The sequence below is a fragment of the Hesperophylax consimilis genome, chromosome 27, assembly GCF_061612785.1.
Source record: "Hesperophylax consimilis isolate HC1 chromosome 27, BYU_Hcon_1.0, whole genome shotgun sequence".
Taxonomy (NCBI): Eukaryota; Metazoa; Arthropoda; class Insecta; order Trichoptera; family Limnephilidae; genus Hesperophylax; species Hesperophylax consimilis.
Genome location: NC_142862.1, coordinates 28677936 through 28697633, shown reverse-complemented (window position 1 = coordinate 28697633; position 19698 = coordinate 28677936). Strand labels below are relative to the sequence as shown.

Sequence of the window (19698 nt, the reverse complement as noted above, 5' to 3'; positions counted from 1 at the left end):
GGAATTTCAGTTAAAATCATTATGAAAATATTTCGTAATATTCATAAAGTGGTATTTTCTAGTGGTGATTTGGTTTGAGTTTGAACTTTCGCTTACAAAATAATGGCGCCTCTAAAGCAGCGGTGGCGAACCTTCAGCCGGCGATGCCTGATCCTGAGCGTTAATTCTCATGTGGGCGTTGTGATGATGATTGTTCCGTTTGATAAATGACGATTCAATTCTCAAATCGTATTTGACAATACAGCTATATGCAGATAGACTCAGGGAACTAAAATTACCAACATTAAAAGATAAAAGTTCTCTTCCAGACCAGATTGAGATTTTCAAAATGTTATCATGACATAGTTATATCACTCCTTGCAAATAGAGCAGTGGAAATACAGTACAAACTTCCACAACATCAATTTGAATCTTGATTGGATTCTCTTTTGGAGAGAAGAAAGGATTGACTTATGTGAAATTAGATATGTGATCAACAGCAGAACGCTGACGGCTCATTAAATAATGATAATTCAACTAGCTATGATTAAATATGCCATAGACTGAAGGCAGTGGTGTGCATTGTATTAAATTCGACAACAAAATCCCACTCTCATTCAAAACTTACAAAAATATTATTAACACCCTTCCGGCCGGGAAATGTAGTTCTACCCGTTCGTGCCTTTCGTTTACATCAGTATTTCAACAAAAGGATTTGTTATTGTAATAATTAAATTCCTGGAAAAAGGGTTTTTATGACTGTGAAACCCGATTCGAATCTCTATCTCTGTTCCGCACCCACTCAACTCCTATGTGAAAGCGGGCGTATTTAAAGAAAGCAGGTTTGGGCAAATACCGATAGGCAGACCGTAATAAACATACTACAAGGTGAATTGAGTTGCATTTCAAATAATATTCGATTATCTTTTAGTACTTTTATAGCTTGGGTATGCTGAGTTATTACATAGAATTTTTATTAATATATTTTCGAAGATATAGCAATTTAAAACAAATTAAAGAAAATCGCGTGGGACCTTTTCGCCCAGAGTTAGCGTAGCGCCAGCGCAAAAAATACCTGCCAGAAATGTGTTAACATTTAGATCTCAAATAAAAAGCTGGATACAAAACATGGGGAGATCAGCGCATAGAAAATACACTGACAGCAAATACAGACTGAAACTGAAACCACTCAACTGCACTAAAAAAACACCATGTAAAATATTGAATTATTGAAGACAATATTAGCGAATTTTAAAAGAAAATTTGAAACAGAAAAATCAGAAAAAGATACGGTCGCATCTAAAACATCTAGGATAATGTTGGTAGTTATATATGACCAAAGGAAATTAGCTCGGTTGGTAGAGCAGCGCCCCGACAAGGCGTCTTGGGTTCATCTCTGTGATGTCTGTATAAATGTGTGTAAGTGCAAGCGAGATAGCATGATTGCGAGATGCTATAAAAGGCGATGCCTACTAGGATTGTGTTTCTTTTGTTACAATCAGTTCCTCAATAAATACCAGTACATTGATCACCTAAGAGTATTACAAAATATGTTATATTTAAAGAGTTAATTACGACAGTGTAGCGAAAATTTGTTTCACGACATCTCCAAAAATGAGCTTTCGAAGTGAACTTTGGTAAAATGTATGCAACTGTGTCTCGTGACGTTCAGTACAATTCATAATTCGAGTGACAGTATTGATGCGAATGTACCGTGTTAACTTTTTGACGCTTTTTAACTTCGGTACTATTTCAAATTTTTCAAAAATTCTAAAAGTACTGTCCTCGACAAGCTCTAACTGTTATAATACATTTGTAAATATTAAGAAATTTCGTTGTAGAAGACAACCTCATCCAACTGAACAAATGAGTACCAACAATCGGTTTAATTGTTGGCAGATGAATCATCTAAATGCGTTTAAGATTGACGATTGATTTTATTCATTAATTTCATTCATTTAACATATTTTTTTTTTTTTTTTTAATTGTACAACAGAACATTCGTTCCAGTTACAGTACAATTTTACAAACAGTATAATTTTACATCATATCAGCATTTGGGTAAGTGACTCTTCAATAATTGTTTTAGGTCGTTTAAAGAACAGTCATTTACATCCAAATTCTTTGCTAGTTCGTTCAACAGCACCACTCCCCTCGTCATGCTATGCTTTGCCAGGACGTCGGTTTTGCCTTTTGGTACTCTAAATAAGTCATGGTATCGACTTCGGCTGTAGTGGTCTGGTACATATAAATCATAGCATCCCAAGAGGAATGGGCTATCAATAAAATTGTTCCAAATTTTGAAAGATATAGTGGCTAGGCTTGCTTTCCGCCTAGTTTCCAGACTCACAGAATTGGTTTCCTCAAGTAAGTCGATATGGTGCATGAATCTGGGATAGGTTCCATGCGTCCGCATATAGACATACCTGAGGAATTTCTTCTGGATTTGCTCTATCATTTCAATGTACTTCTGGTGATACGGTGCCCAAACATCGCTCGCATACTCCAGCTTGCTTCTCAGTATGCCATCGAACAATGCTAACATAGCATCTTGGTTATTGAACTGCTTGCATGTCCTAATGACGAACCCAAGAAGTTTGTAGCAAGACTGAGTGAGCTGCGATATATGGCCAGAGAATTTCAGTTCGGGATCAAAGACGACACCGAGATCCTTTACGGAATTTACACGTGATAGTGTTTCGCCCTTTATCTTATAATCGTAAAGTATAGTGTTTAAAGAGCGAGTGTAAGACATAGTGACACATTTTTTTGTATTGAAATCTAATTTGTTTATCAACGACCATTCAGATAGTGCATCCAGATCAGCTTGCATTTTAAGACAGTCTTGTTGGGAGCTTATTTCCATTAGAATTTTAAGGTCATCTGCAAACAGTAGACATTTACTATTCTTAACATAGTTTTGGATGTCATTTATTAGTATTAGAAACAACAGCGGTCCGAGGTTAGACCCTTGAGGAATTCCAGATTTCGCTGAGAATTTTTTTGAATTATGTCCATTTACCGAAACAAATTGTTTTCTGGATTTTAAATATGATGAGAAAAAGTTTAGTGTTGGTAGGTCGAAGCCTAGTTTAAACATTTTCCTCAGTAAGATATCATGGTTAACACGGTCAAATGCTTTGGCAAAGTCGGTGTAAACTACATCTGTTTGGTGCCTTGAGTCTAAACCGGTGGCTACCAATCTCGAGAAAGTAAGCAGATTTGTGACTGTTGATTTTTTTGGAAGGAAACCGTGTTGATTTTCTCCAATGAATGGCATAATCTGGAGACTTAATTTGTCACAAATCATTTTTTCAAATAGTTTTGGTAGCACTGATAATACGGCTACCGGTCTGTAGTTTTTGACGTCTGTCTTGTCACCAGCCTTGAAAATGGGACTGACTCGGGTCAGTTTCCATATCTGGGGGAAAGTAGAAGTCAAAATACTGGTATTAAATATATGACAAAGAGCTTCACTTATCATTGGCGCTATGCTAATGATAGTACTGGAAGGGATTCCATCCGGCCCTGTAGCCTTGTCAGTCTTCAGTTTACGGATATAAGCTTCTACCTCTGTCGGGCTCGTTAATCTTAGGGAAATGTTACCTACGTTCCATGGGACCTCTGTTCGCGTAAAATCTGTACTAAGATTAGGGGTTTCACTATCATACACAGATTGAAAGTAGTCTGCAAATTTCTGACAGATAGATTCTGAGTCCGTTATAAATTTGTCTCCACTATTCAGGCCGTTATGTGACCTGGAGTTAGCTTTCTGTGATTTTATAAAATCCCAGAAGCATTTGACATTGTCTTTAATCCCGTCCTGAATTCTGTTTAAATATTGTCGTTTAGTTATGACAATATCTTTTTTGAGCTCGGATCGCATCGCAGAAAACAATAAGTAGTCTGATTGCTTTTTGTGTACTCTATATTTTCTGCGATGCGCTTCCTTGATTTTTATTTTGTCAATAATTGATTTTGTGAACCATACCGGGTAGGTTGCACTCACATTTATTGACTTCTTAATTGGAACACATAAATCAAAAACACTTGTTAAAACATTATAAAAATACTCTACCGCAACATCAACAGAATGTATACTTTTAAGAAATTTCCAGTCAAAATGTGACAGAATGTTTTGACACAGTTCTATATTAGCACGTTTAAAGTTATATTGCGAGTAGCAGTTGATATTGTGTGTAGACGAGGCGGGCCGGGCGCGGGCGCGGTGATGTTTGTGGCCGTTGCTATGTGATGGTGCGGCCCGCGTTAGACGCGCCGCGACGGCCAGTGTTGGATGATGATGGTCTTCCTTGACTAGCGGCTCTTCGCTTCTAGTCACTTCACACAGGGACAAGTTACTTAGGACGAGGTCCAGGATATTGTCATAACTGTTTAATACTTCACTGTGCTGAGTTAATCCATTTGAACCACAAAAATATTTAAAGTCGTTTAACACGTCCTCAGGTTTATTATGTAGGTTAAAATCACCCAGTATAATAATATTTTTTATATATATCCAGCTAACAATAAAAACACCCTAATATAATAGAACTTCCTTCTTCTTCTGGCGTTAGTAAGATTAGATTGTTAATATTAATTTTAGTTGTAAGTTGCTAAATATGTAAATACTCGTATATATGTCGTTAAGATAGTAGTTATAGGCCTTAGTCGTAAGTCACTAGATATAAGTCTTAGGGGGTATTTCACTATGTCGGGCTAAATATCTGACTAGCTAGCCGTTGGCTGGCTTTAAAGATCAGAATAACTTCGTTATTCAACGGCGACAGTTTCACCATTGTTGCCGAGCTTCCGGATAGATAACTCGAAATAGTCTGGCAACATCGCAAAATGTTTGCAGTTACCCCATCTACTGCCACGCCTCATGTCATGTCATGTTTTGCCGCAATGTCTATGGATGCTAGCGTCAACGCCAATTGATCTGTGGTCAACGCCGTCATCCAGTTTCCCGCCACAGTCCGCACACCGCAAAGTGTGCATTTTTTTGGTTATGTTATGTTGATTATCAGGTCATTTTAGATAGATTCGTGTCGAATTAATACATTGTTTCTTATTTTGAACACAATCAAATAATTCAGGATGGATCATACAAGCATTCAAATTCATTCGAGCTCTTAAAACTCGCGGCCTTCGCATCGCCGCCCCTTCACCTGCTTCTGCAAATCGAAAACCTCGGAATCCATAATAATTCGCAACGAAATTCGACTCGCTTCTCCGCTGTCAAACTCGAAATGTTTTGACGCCATCTTTGATTCGAGGAATAGCGCCTAACGTGAGGTTCAAGCACTGATCAGTCAAATCGAACTTTAACCCGAGCGTTAGCGTTATTCAGATATAGTGAAAACGAAAAAATGACTAATCCGCGGAATAGTGCTTAGTCAGAACATAATCAGAGATAGTGAAATACCCACTTAGAGATAAGTCAGTAGTTCTAGTATTAACTATTTAAGAAATATATTTGTACAGCGCTCTTGAGGTGATTTCTCACGAAAACGGCGCTATATAAATTGGCCAAATATTATTATCATTATTATTATAAGTTTCTTGCCAAATTCAAAGAAAAAAATCGAATTTTTTTATTTGGTTCTTTTTCCATAAGGTAGGCACAACTTTTCAACCTCTACGGACGACACGCCACTGACTGGTGGACGGCCATTCATGCATAATTATAATTGGCCATTCGACTGGCACAGAGGTTAATAAGGTTAATCTTGCCCAAGAAACGTGATCTCTTCATGATGGAGGAAGCTAGCTGGGAGAGAACCCAATACTTTAAACTAATTGTGATCGGCTAACAAGTATGTCAGTACTCAACTTACCGTGAGCTTGAAGATCTTTCCGTACTTAGCGTGCTGCAGCGCCTCCACCAAGTCTCCAGGCAGTACTCCGTCCTTTTCCTTCTTCCAGCCCGGGTCGGCTAGCAGGCGTAGGCTCTCCTGCTCGCACTCCCGGCCCAGTCGCACCATTTCCTCGTCCTGCACAAAACAACACACAGTCAGTCAGTGACAGATTATGCCAACCACCACTTCTTGCCCCCCTCGTTAGTCCAATATTGGTTTATTCTACAGATCATTTTTAACAAAATGGACTTCTTCCTATAAAACGAATGTTTAGTATTGCTTTATTATACACAGTGTCCGGAAACTCGTACTACAAGCGGGAAACTGGAGAATCTACACCACATGGGGAACCCAAATAAACATAAAGTTTTTTGATTTGAGCATTTTCACAAAAAAAAAAAAAAAAACCAAAAAAAAATATTTTTCGGCTACTTTAGGGTTAAAGTTTTTTCTGGTGTTTAGGGTTGAACAACAGATGTTTTAACCCTGCAGAGCAGAAATATTTTATGATTACACCGGATTAAATGAAGGGTGATTTCAAAATAATGCTTCAAATCCGAGTTTCTTCATTTGTTTTACTTTCAAATAGTTTTAATTAGTTGGGTACTTTGATCTTCAGTAATAATTTATAAGAATTTGATTAAAAAAAAAAAAAAAAAAAAATCAACTTCTAACTCGATTTACTCGATAACGAAAGCTCAAATCAAAAAAAAATATACTACAAAATCGACTCCAAATGTGATGTAGATTCACCAGTTTCCCGCTTGTACTACGAGTTTCCGGACACCCTGTATATCCATATCCGATATACGTCATCCGTATGTAAAACAAAACACTACTAATAATTCGCCACTCCCTTTTTCTTTCGTATTGGTTTGTTCCACATCCTTTTTAACCAATGGCATTGAATCATTCGCCTGGAACATTGTGGATGAAGAACAAAGCAGTACTCGTCCTGGCTCAAAAAAATAATAGTGTCGGTTTGTTCTAAGTCCACAGAAGTGGAAAATGTGGATATAGAACACCGCATAAGTGAACATGTAATGCTCGTTTCGTTTCATTGTTAAAACGTCCTAAAGAACAAACCAATATTCTGTTGGCGCCCGTTAGATGTCCTATGGCTGGCAGTAACCAGTAGGTTATACTCACGGAGACAGGTTCGGGGTCAAAGGGTTCCGGGTCACCCCAGTGCAGGATGCCCCGCAACCAGCGCGTGAACTTGGAGCCCTTCTCCTTCTGGATGCGCTCCTTGATAATGGAGTGGTGCTGCTCCTCCGTGAAGGTCAAGTCGCCCTCCTCGAACGTCTTGGTTACTGCGGCTATCTGCGCTTCGTCCGACATTTTACTATTTACCTAGTAACTTCTATATAAATCTTCAATAATTAAATTAGAGATTGACAAAGCCGAAATCTTGTCTAAAACGCTGGCTTAAAGTCTCAGAAGACAAATAAAGGAACGCACGGGAAGAAATCGGGGATACTCCGGGAAGAAGTAGCACCATCAAATTATTCAAATACTTGGGTGGGTTGTCGAATCATGTCAAAAATAGAAAAGATAAACTCAAATTTGCTTTGAATTTAAGTGTCATTTTCAAAATTCGAACTGCTTGTGTGAAGAATAATTCAGACAAGCTATGAAGTAGGTACCTACCAATAATATAATATTTTAGTAAAAAATTATTTCAAGTCGTAATATCCCGTGATTTTTCACAGGTATTTGCTAGTAATTAAAAAAATGATAACCTATTAGGTGTCGTATTTATTGCTACATATGTCATATTTCTTTATTAAAGTCTGGTACATTGTTTGTGGTAATAATTAATCATGATAAGTGTATCCTGGTGTCATAAAAGTGTGGATTCATAATTTATTGAACAAAGCAAAAAATTTCCCAATCTGTTATCAAAATATTTTATCTTTTCCAAAGAGCCACCTGCACGCCTTTTTTAACTGGCTAAATAAATACAGAAATACGCTTTTTAATAACATCAAATCTACACACGAGACCCTCAGGGATATAATTCCCTTCAGTGCTTATGTCATCTTTGGAGATGCTGTGTGGAGGGAAAGCTACTTTTGGTGTGAAAGAAAGTGCTAAAATACATACATATCTACTGTTGTTGTTTAGCTCGTTACGCCACTATATTACTTATGAAATGAGCTGATTTGCTGAGCTCTCCAGAGTGGAAGACACTCTCAATAGTACAACCATTCAGAATTGAAACGGTGCTTGAAGTGGCTTCAGCCGTGTTTAGTGACCAGATCTGAATAGGCAGGTACTTCCCCTCCTCCCCCCCCCCCCCCCCCCACTCCCCCTGGCTGGAGATGGTTTGGAGCAGATATGCGGTATTTACATCACATGCAAAACACCAAACTGGTTGTATTATTATTAAACACAGGGTGTGCCTTTCAAAATCGACATAATATAGCCGGCAATTAAATTAGGGTTTAGCTCTTACGATATTGTTCACTAATCTTTAAGGCGAAGCTTAATGCCAAATCACTATTTTGATTAATCTTTATAACGAATTGGTGTATATTATGAATACCAAAAAATACGCTTTAGATAAATTGAAGGTTTTCCTATCGTTTCGCTTGAGTAGAATACAAATAAAATAATTAAATAATAAATTACTCAATAAAAAATATAAATGTAAACTACTAAAAAAAAAAAACTTTTCAATGGAAATGTATGAACTCATAAAGGAAACAACTTACAAAAATACAGTATTATAGCTAAGATTATCTGTGACAGTTTCACTTGATTAAGTTTTTTGCTTTCTTATAAAATTATTTACAAAATAAATAAAAACCAGTTTTGTGCTTGAAATCGAACGTTTCTAGACTCCGTTTGTCAAGCGATTTTAATGCCTATTACCTACAATATAAGGTATACCAAGAATATACACATTTTTGGTTTGTAGCTTTCCTCTTATTTTATTCATCTCTACCATCTTGAAACCCTGTTAGGTACTGTTGATTAAAATCATAATATCATTTTAGTGTCATTGGACAGTTTACTGAAAGCTGGGACAACAAATAAGCCAATTTCTACCGATTTATAACAAGTTTCTCGTTAACTAAACAACTTTTTAACTTCCTACATTTGTCATGCCGAAATGTTAATTCTGTGAAATTCCCTCGATAGAAAAAAAATCGCAAAGTAAGTTCCGAAAATTATTAAAAACACGTTTTGTTTTGTTATTTAATATGTTATAGGCATGAAACAATGCGCAGTGTATCTTTAAATGCAACTAAAGCTTTTGTCGAGAGACATTTGCTCTATTTCAAACGAGTCGTCTTTTATTAAATATTTTCGCTTAATTATTACCGTTTTTTTCATTAACGCGCTCTCCCTCTAACATTCGTATTTACGTATCTCCCTTTCAAACCATCTTTGAACGCTTACTACGGGGACTTAAAAAGGATCACTTTTCTGGTTTTAAAAAAGTAGCTAATTTCGCAGATATTCGAAACGATATATTTTCAAACTATTGCAGCGGATTTCAGAGCAGATGTGGAAGATTTTACTCGCTTTTTTATATTGGAGAAAATACAGATACAGACAGTAAAAAACTTAAATTGTAGAACTCGCTTGCATCCTAACTATTTCTCACAGATTAACAAGCTTTGACGATCGCATTCAAATCGCAACAAATACAGAGCGAATTGAAGAAAGATAAATAAAACTTCACCCTTAGCGGAACACTTGGCGAAGGGATACACAATTTCAATTTATCACCATATTCAGCACTCGCGGAATAACAACAGTAGACATAAAAATGTTATCAAGAAAAACTTTTACAGAAAATATTATTTCAATTGTTTTTTTACGTAATATTTGTCTACTTTTTTGCATCAGAGATTGTTTACTTTTTAGTTTTGATTTAGAGAATAGGGGATAAAACTTGTTACAGCAGAACTATCAGGGGTATGTTATGTACATGCTTGTAAGAGCAGAACTATAAGGGGTATGTCGTGTACATATTACGCGTAAGCATTTCATCGGCGAGAAAACTTGTTACAGCAGAAATATTAGGGGTATGTCGTGTACATATTACGCGTAAACATTTCATCAGCGAGAAAACTTGTTACAGGGGAAATATCAGGGGTATGTCGTGTACATATTACGCGTAAGCATTTCATCAGCGAGAAAATATTAATTTTCTAGTAACTAGGAAACTAGGGCATCGGCGAATTCATGTTACTTATCATTTCATCATCTACTAGGAATTACTGAGGGAATCGTAGTTGGCGACTAAATGCTGCCCGTGGCAAAATTTCATCAAGTATCAAAAGGGGAAAAGGAGATAGGAGTGGTTTTTCGAAATCTCACGTAGAGAGTGTCCTTCCTCTTGTTTTAAAGGACGAATGTGCAAAGTTTTATCAAGTTTGGAATAAAACTGTAGATTTGCATAAAAAAACAAAGCCAGGCCGCCATAAACACTCTTCTTTACATATTATAAATGTAAAAACGAAGTCAGTGCAGTGGCGTTTCACAGTTTATTTATCATCCCGTAAGTATTTAGATATGAAATGATTTAAATAGGTAAGTAGGTACTTTTAGTAGCTAGCCATTATCATTGTTTTACAAGCGCGGGCTTTGCATATAAGAATAATTGGAAATATAATAAATTGTCAATCAATTAAAAAACGCAATCAAAGTTTAAAAACATCTAAATATGCATAATATTTTATAATTTGACCGGTTGATATATGCCATAAGCTACATTATTATAAACCAATAAAACAAAACACAATTTACTAATAGTTAGCAAATTATAATTTAATAATCAGTAAATTATAGTATTATAATAGTTAATAAATTGTAATATGAATAATTCAATCTTTTAATGAATTTTCCATTGCCTTCACAACACAACACCCAACGCCTGTATTAATATTCAAATACTACCAGTATTTCAGTCTGGGGCAAAGATTATAATAATATGCATCGATGGTCCAGCTTACCTAGTACCAAAGCCATTCAGTTTCGCTGTCGCTGCCAATACATCACGAAATATGACTTTAATTGTCAAGATATTTAAACAACAAAACCCCACACAGGAGACAGAAAAATAATTTCCCTCGGGGCCTATGTCATGTGTGGGGATGCTGTGGTGAGGGTCCCTTTAAGGAAAGGAAGGCGAGGAAGATTTGGGATTTAAAAGGTAAAGAGGGGTGGTTAGGAATGTAGGGGTCGGTGTGTACAGGAGTGACGGACGGAGAGACCAGGTAGAGAGGTCAAAGGATCTACCCAAACCAGCTGGACCCGGGCACCCCTGTTAAATCACTAAACGCAGCCACCCACTTATTATCCAATAAATGGTTCCCGGGGAGGGAAACCCGCCTCCCAAATATAGAATTTAAATAATTTTCTGGTAAAAAAAATAGTTTATTATAGGTAGGTAATTTATCGCTTGTCTGAATTCTTGACACATTCGGTTACAATTTTTACCATTGGCAATTTAATTCAAAACAAATCAGAGTACATTTGTCAATTCTGTTGACAGAGTTAAAGAACAATGGAAATACTAAGTCAAATCGAGCTGTTTACTATGATCGCTCTTTTCGTGTAGCTGGCCCACTCATTTGGAATAAACTTCCCACAGCCCTTACCAATATACTAAATTTGGCTGAATTTAAACGGGTTTTAAAAACAAAATTATTCAAAAAATCATATCATTGATATTCTCATGAATCTAAGCTTCTTTTCAATATACTATAATAAGCCAGGTTTTGAAGTTTCCGGAAATTGTTTGGTTTCGGTTTCCTCCTTATTGTACTTTTATGTTTAATGTCCACCTATTATATAATATTTTAATGTTTTCCTGTTTTATATAATATTTTAATTTTAAAGTTCTTATTTTTCGTGCACTGTTATTGTCTTTTATTGTTGTCCTCTACTAAAATAGCACTGTTATTGTTAAATTTTATTCTCTGCTTTTGTGTAAACTGTTTATTCTTTATTTCATATGATGTTATTAATTTTTTTTAAGGAAAAACACAATAGGAAATTTTATTTTTAAGTTTATTATAGTTAAGCGCACTTGAAGTGAAACAACACAAAACTGCGCTATATAAATGCTATGTTATTATTATTATTATTATAAAGTCTGTACAAAGGAGCCACAACCGAAATGACTATTGTCGATGTTCCCACGCAGAAGGCGGTACCTAACTAACTACACTACCTCTGGCGAGTCTAGAGTGGCTAGAAGTCTAGAGTATAGACAGCAATAGATAAAAGATAGATGATAATAATGATTGTTACACGGGTTTTCTTCTGATTAACTGTACCTACATGTTATGTTTGACGGCCGGCATAGTCCCGTGGTAACGCATTGGACTGCCATTCCGAAGGTCGCGGGTTCGAACCCGGCGTGTGCAAATAAATTTAATTTGATTAATTTGTGTTATTTCACAATTAATTAATTAAAATAATATATAGTATATTTGCGGCACGTTCCAGAGTCGCAGATACTAGCAGTATCGCCCTGGTGTAAGACCACCATTCAGAATTGAAACGTTGCTCCAAATGGCTTTAGCCGTGTTTAGTGACTAGATCTGAATAGCCAGGTACTTCCCCACCTTCCTCTTTCCCTTCCCCACTTACCTTCAGCCTCACAACATCCCCCAATTGGGGATGCCATAGTCTCACTGGCTCCAGATGGGAGCAGTTGGGACTCTTGTGAGGTATTCACTATAAAAAATAAAAAAAAAAATGTCTTAATACGTACGAAAATAAACTCTTATGCTGCGTATACATGAGAAAAAACGCGCAAGCTGACCCACGAATTACTATTTGCAGTTGTTTCGTTCCTTTCCCAGAAGTTGTGGTTCAGCTTACATACTGAAATACCAACAAATAAAGGTGCCAGACAATTCCTCCATCAAAATCCACATTTTTATTAAATTCATCCATTTAAATTTCACTTTTGTTTTCGGTAAAGAATGAATGTTAAAGGCCGGCTTCGCGAAAAACCAAAATATGCAAATCTTGGAAGCGGAAATTAACCCACCTCCCGACATCCGATAGAGCTCAAACTCGGCAGATAGAATCGTTGTCATTCTATCATCTTTTGGTGACGGACATATATTCATTTCTTTGAAATCAGATGACATTAAAGCAGTTAATATACGAAATAAATGTCGGTCCTACTGGATCGGCATTTGGCGAGGTTTGTAGAGTTGTCGACTCGACTTAATGGGTAGAGAAAGGTTCAATCCTTATTCAAACAAAAAATATATTTATTAAAGATATTTTAAAATAGACGTATTAAATATTTTTTTAAACTTTGTTTTGTACGGGTTGATTTTTATTTGCACTGCATCGGTAATCGAACCCGCAGCCTCCAAATAGTCAAGTGTAGCAAGTCATAGCAGGTACGTACGTACACTACAGTTAAAAGAAATTGAACTCAGCAAAAATGATGGCAGTTAGAAAATAAGCTATTTTAAGCAATACAGTATTATTGGCTAGATTTCCAGCTCTCTCGATCTCATAAATTCGTTCCACAAAACATATATGTATAATAATTGTAAAAACCGACGGAAAGCGATATGAACACTCTGACTAAATAACTTTATTGACCTGTAAACTGTATTGGCTTTTCAAACAATAATCATTATCTAACTTGTATTATGAGAAAATGAAATATGTTGATTTACAGTTACAAACAAACGTAAGTAGGTAGGTAGTACAAAACACGGAAGAACGAACTAAATACTGTCCGGCAGATAACGGTCGAGTCATGCACCGTACGAATGGTCACGAGATACTGACAAACTGACTCCGACATTATACATTACTGAACATGAATTATGTAGGAATAAGATGTGCGAGAGCGAATGCTGACAGGGCTGCTAAAAATAAAATAAAAATATTTAAATAATTTATTACCTACTACACAAGTTGTAAAAACAAAACATACTGTGATTGATTTCGAGCACCGTGTTCGAATTTAATTTTTGTATTAGTTCGGCTCAACGGCTAGTGCGTTTGCCGCATCAGCGCCTAAGTCATTCCTTAAGGCGAAGCTTAGTGCCAAATCACTATTTTGATAAATCTTTATAGCGAATTGGTGTACATTATGAATACCAAAAAATATGCTAATAGAAATGTATGAACGCATAAAGGAAACAACTTTTTAAAAATACAGTATTATAGCTAAGATTATGTGTGACAGTTTTACTTGATAAACTTTTTTGCTTTCTTATAAAATTATTTACAAAATAAATAAAAACCAGTTTTGTGCTTGAAATCGAACATTTCTAGACTCCGTTTGTCAAGCGATTTTAACGCCTATTACCTACAATATAAGGTATACCAAGAATATACACATTTTTGGATTGTAGCTTCCTCTTAATACAATCTGACAATAAACATACATCGGCAGTATCAAAATGGAATTTTTTCAAGGGAAGGGAATTTTACTACATCGAAAACAGTTTCACCGCACATCTCAAATGCCCCACGTTTGCGTAGAATCGGGGCCAGTTTTTCATTGCTGGAAAAGGGGCAATTATATATATTTTTAAATATTCCAGGATGTGGGAGGTTAGTGCAATCCCACACGTTCCATATAGATAAAAAAATATTAAAAAATTGCAATTAAGGACAAATATATACGGCGTGGTCTTGAGTGAGCTTGGGCCCCGGAGTGGCGCTTGGTGCTGGTAGGCTGCGGTCATCACCGTGCTGGCGGAGGCCATTAGCCGCATCCTGGCTCCAGTGACCCGGTGTCTCATCAGGCCGGCAAATCCATTTAGACCTAATTCTGTGAACATTGTCGATGGGCTGCTGTATCTTCTGTATCCAAATATGATTCTACAGGCGTCATTATATTGGATTCGGAGTCGTTCCATCGAGCAAGTAAGGTAGTGACACCATCTCTCACACGTATAGAGACCGGTACAGAACGCGTTGAACGGTGTTTTTTTTAACAGTATTGCTGCATTTGCATAATCTGCGGGCAATCATATTAGACACTATGCTTAGGCTTCTCCTTTGTCGTTCGATATCGCCATCGTCCGATAGGTCTTGATTAATAATGTGCCCCAAGTATTTTACGTTCGTACATGTATTTATTCTTGCCTCGTTAAGGTGTACGGGGAGCATCTTACTCGTATCTGGATACTGGAACGAAATCAATCCCGTCTTCTTGGGATTGTACATCATATTGTGCTTTTTTCCATATCCTTCACAGCAATAATCTCGTTCCCTTGATTGACGGAGCTAGGAGGATTATGTCGTCTGCGTAGCTTATGTGGTGTATGCGTATGCATACATTGTTAATAGGACAGCCCGCTCTGATATCCAGGCGATTTGACAACTCGTCCATGTATACATTAAACAGGATGGGAGACATACACCCTCCTTGCCTTACTCCTGACCGCGTTATGATTTACGCGGAGATGATGATGCCACTGCCAATGATGCCACTGTGACAGCCTTTAAAATTATGTATTTCTCCAAAAAACATGTTTTTTAACTGAACGAATGATAGGTTATTTATTGTTTTTGTGTTTAATTCGTAGAACTCCATTTCATTTTTTTTTATAAATTAAATTTAGATTAAATTTGATAATATTATTATTAAGTTCTGCAAGTGTTTTAGTTTTTTATTATTGTGACAGCTGTTTCGGCTTACAAGGCCATTTTCAAACTGTGGTTAGTCCACATTGAGACGACGTATTTATACTATTTCAAATGTAAATTTTGAAGGTGCATACATTGATTTATTACTGGTTAAACCGATGACATGATCTATTGTTGGTTAAACCAATCTACGTTTTCCCCTCAGTAAATGGTAATGAGTTCTTAATTATTTACTAATGACTTTATTGCTATGAATTATTTGGGTGCATTATACTGCTTGGGTTTTGTGAAAATACTGAGAAGTGGTGAGTAAATTATTTTCCGTACTTTATTAATTAGTGTTAAATTTGGGTCATTCGTTCGTTTATTGATTTCTAATTGTTCAAGTAAATTTAATCTAATGCCCTTTTTTTCTATATGCAATGGTTTAGGACCCTTGTTGTTAAGTGGGGTATGATTATTCACCAAGAGATGTTCTGCGAAAACACATCCTCAAAATTCGCAGAACATCTCTTGGTGAATAATCATACCCCACTTAACAACAAGGGTCACAATAATAAAAAACTAAAACACTTGCAGAACTTAATAATAATATTATCAAATTTAATCTAAATTTAATTTATAAAAAAAAAAATTGAATGATAGGTTCGTGGCAAGCGGCAAGTTACTCGCCGCTCGTTTTTTCCGAAAACATTTCCGGTGCATAACAACATTATATTATAGAGAGACCCGAGACTAATAAAAGTGAGATATATCCTTAGCCCGTAACGCCAATAACATTATTTCGGAATGAATTTTCGATTTCTGAGTTACCTCCCTCCTACAACAAGTTTAATCCTTTCTTCCTTCCCAAATTCTTCCCAAAGACGATGTATGGAGCTAAACAAAATATTTATATGTAAAATAAAATTTATCGTTCAGCCCTGCGATAGAAGCACTAGAAACGCAGTTCAATGACGTTCCTTATTTCCTGACCTGACCCCTGACCGCCGAAGTGTGGTGTGCCCCAAGGGTGGGGTTTAGGACCAATACTATTTATGTCAAAACACTGCCCAACCGGGTGGCGATATAGTCATTATACCTTGTCATTACACTGTACAGACACATACAGGGGCAGTTCAATGACTTTCTTTAGTTCCTGACCCTGGCCGCTGAAGATAGATAACTCCGTGTGGTGTGCCCCATGGGTGGCGTCTGAGACCAATACCAATTATTTTACAAGTAATAATTATTCGCCTGAAACACTCATCCACATTGAAAAATCTCCTGATAAAACTGATTTTCAATGTGGATGAGTGTTTCAGGCGAATAATTATTGCTTGTAAAATAATTGTTACCCTTTGTGCTATGCATAAAAAATCTTGTCTTAAACATTAGTTTACCAAAAAAATAATAACCAATTATTTATTTTATTTTTAAATAATATTGTCAATGTTCTGAAAAGTACTCATTTCGCAGATGACCTCGTCACTGACGACACATCATATAGTTTAAAAGCGTCTAGCTTGAATCATAAAGAAAAAAACCACGATTAAGATGCTAGGTTCTAAGAGCGCCTACATATTTTAAATAATAAATTATTAAAACTTGAATGTGCCAAAAGGCAGAATGAACACAATTTGTCGATTCGATCACCCCATTATTGTCTCTTTTGCCCGTACCTAGGGCCGGACTTCCGCTATATAATATTTCAACACTTTTTCTAAGGTCCGCGATTTGACGTGGGCCCGGCTAGGTGCCAAAATTATACACACTAAAGACACGAGACTTGGAAAGAAATATTTCAACAAACCCAAACTGGGGGGGGACGGTCAGGGAACGTTCTTTTAAATTTGTTTTTAACATTAACTCCACGCAAGTGGCCCTGATACAAGATAAGTTCCTTAGGGCAAAATGTGTCATCTTTGGGAATGCTGCGAAAATTGTACGAATTGAGGACACAGGACTCTATGTCAAATTTTCCATATGGCCCCAACCTCGGAGGGGTCCCAGCTATTTGCCAAAATGATACACATTGAGGACACAGGTCTAGGAAAAAAATATATTTCCAATTTTTAGATAAACGGAAAATGTTCGCCATAAACGCTTAAAACTCCCGACGCCTGGGTGGTAATCTGAAGCATTTATACACTCGGCCACCAGCCGGATAAGCTGAATTGTTTTAAAGGTTTCCACTTGTGACGAATCAAATTTCATCACAAATAAATTTCAACGTTAAACTGAGTATGTCCCGCAGTGTTTTTTTTATTATATATTAACTCCACACAGGAGGCCAGAACAAGAAGATAATTTCCCTCAGGGCCTATGTCATCTTTGGGGATGCTGTGTGGAGGGTCTTTTTGTGGAGAGGAAGGAGTGAACATGGGTCTTTATGAGTCCCATGTTGTAGGAGGGAGGAAACACAGAGGCCGGCAGTTCGTTCCACAGCCGAGCTGTTGAACTTAAGAACGAATCGTAGAAGCGACCCGTTCTCATGTGACAAATGCCAACCGTGTACAAATGATGGGCACGCGTTTGGCGTGTATCCCGACTACGCACCAGTGCCGAAGGGATCAATGACGCTAGTTCCTCAGAGCATCTTCCATTGTAATGTGCGCCCAAGACAAAGAAAGTGTTGACAGACGTGGGTTGTAAGGAAAGAAGTGAGAAGTGCGGGGAAGAGAGTCAGGTCCTACGAGCTCAGGACGGAAGACAGTCAAGATCGAGGCGGGAGAGAGAGGAGACCGAGACAGGAATGGTGGTGAAGTACGCGCTCCCCGCCCAGCGGCGTGATGCTGGGCGGCGGATGAAGAAGTTACAGTCGAGTTAGAGAAAGTGATTTTCAAGATATGTTAACCTCCGCCCGGCGACGTAATGCTGGGCGTGAGGTGAAGAAGCCGTGAGGTGAAGAAAGCGCCGTGACCAGACGCGGCCGGGAGGCCTGAGCTGCAGAACTGCAGAAGCCGCCACCTAGAACTTCGGCCTTACTAAGGCCAACGCACAGAACCAACTCAGTGACGACAGTGTAGTAGTTACAGTGAACAATGACGATGTGAATAATGAAGAAGCAACCCGAACCATATGACAACTAGTGAAGTTATAGATGTAAGTAGATCTAATTATAATTTAGATTAAGTATTAAAACTTGACAAACCCAATTAAAATCGAGAATCATAAATAATAAGATGTTTTATAATTAAACTCACCTCCCTTTTTCCCACCCAAGCGGTCCGAATTGGTGAGAAGGCAGAACATACGAGAAGGTAAATATGCAACAATATATTTAAATATAATTCTGAGCAAATTGCGGAGGATATGTAAACCATATTGTTACACACTAGATTTCCATCTTTATATTGTTGATACTGACTTTCCGAAAAATAAAAATCAAAAGCATTTTTTATTGGTATGCTCTCCGACCTAGACAATTTTTGACTTGTGGCGCTTTTTCGGTTCTTTGTGAAAATAATAATTCATATTTTACTCCCTTCACCCACACCACTTGTACCCCAATTGTGGATACAATGGAAAGAACTTCGCATTCGTGTCTTTCCGAGTTGTTATATCCCTTTGATATCGTCACTTGTTGGGGATGTCATAGTTCCGCAGACTCTTCAGCATATTGAGGAATCGGGACTAATGTGCGGCATTCGCGGTAAGCCTTTTTTAATATCTGAGTGTGAGTGTGTCACACTATTGTCTGGACCCAGTATTGGTTAACCAGTGCACGTGTTAAAACATCCAAATTTTAAACAGAAATATGGGGAATTCGCGAAGTCATTTTTTTCCGTTACTTTTACACAATTTCCTAACCCTTTTTAACACGATTTTTCTCCCATGTTCCAATTTTTCTGATTGATTTTTCCTAGATCAAAAAATTTCTAACATTAAAAAAATTTCCAAACTTCACATAATAAAATCGAAAAGATAAATATTTTTGTAAAAATTTTCTGACCAATTTTGAGAGGTAAATTTAAAAAAAAAGCCTTTGATACGATAGATCATGAAATAGAAAATGGAACATTTGGGCATAGTCGGGAAATCTTTAAATCTGCTCCCAAGTTATACCTAGGGAACCTAAGCGGCTTTGGAAAAATCACATGTGGAGTGCCACAGGGCTCGATTCTTGGACCTCTATTTTTCTTACTATACATCAATGATTTAACTAAATGTGGCATCTCAGGAAAACTTCAACATTACTCTGATGATACTGTGATTTACTTTCATTGTAAAAATCTGAGGGAACTTGAAGTTCTAATGAATAAAGATCTCGCAAAGT

The 19698-nt window shown here is 37.0% G+C and overlaps 1 protein-coding gene across 2 annotated transcripts in view; it reads right to left on the bottom strand.

The window, feature by feature from the left end:
- Nucleotides 1-19698, bottom strand: part of Start1 (Steroidogenic acute regulatory protein-like) — a 53370-nt gene that overhangs the window by 9284 nt on the left and 24388 nt on the right. For both annotated transcript variants that reach the window (XM_089648293.1, XM_089648294.1), the window contains exon 8: nt 5820-5975. In XM_089648293.1, coding sequence (XP_089504419.1) covers nt 5820-5975 — 156 coding nt within the window. The remainder of the gene's footprint in view (nt 1-5819; nt 5976-19698) is intronic.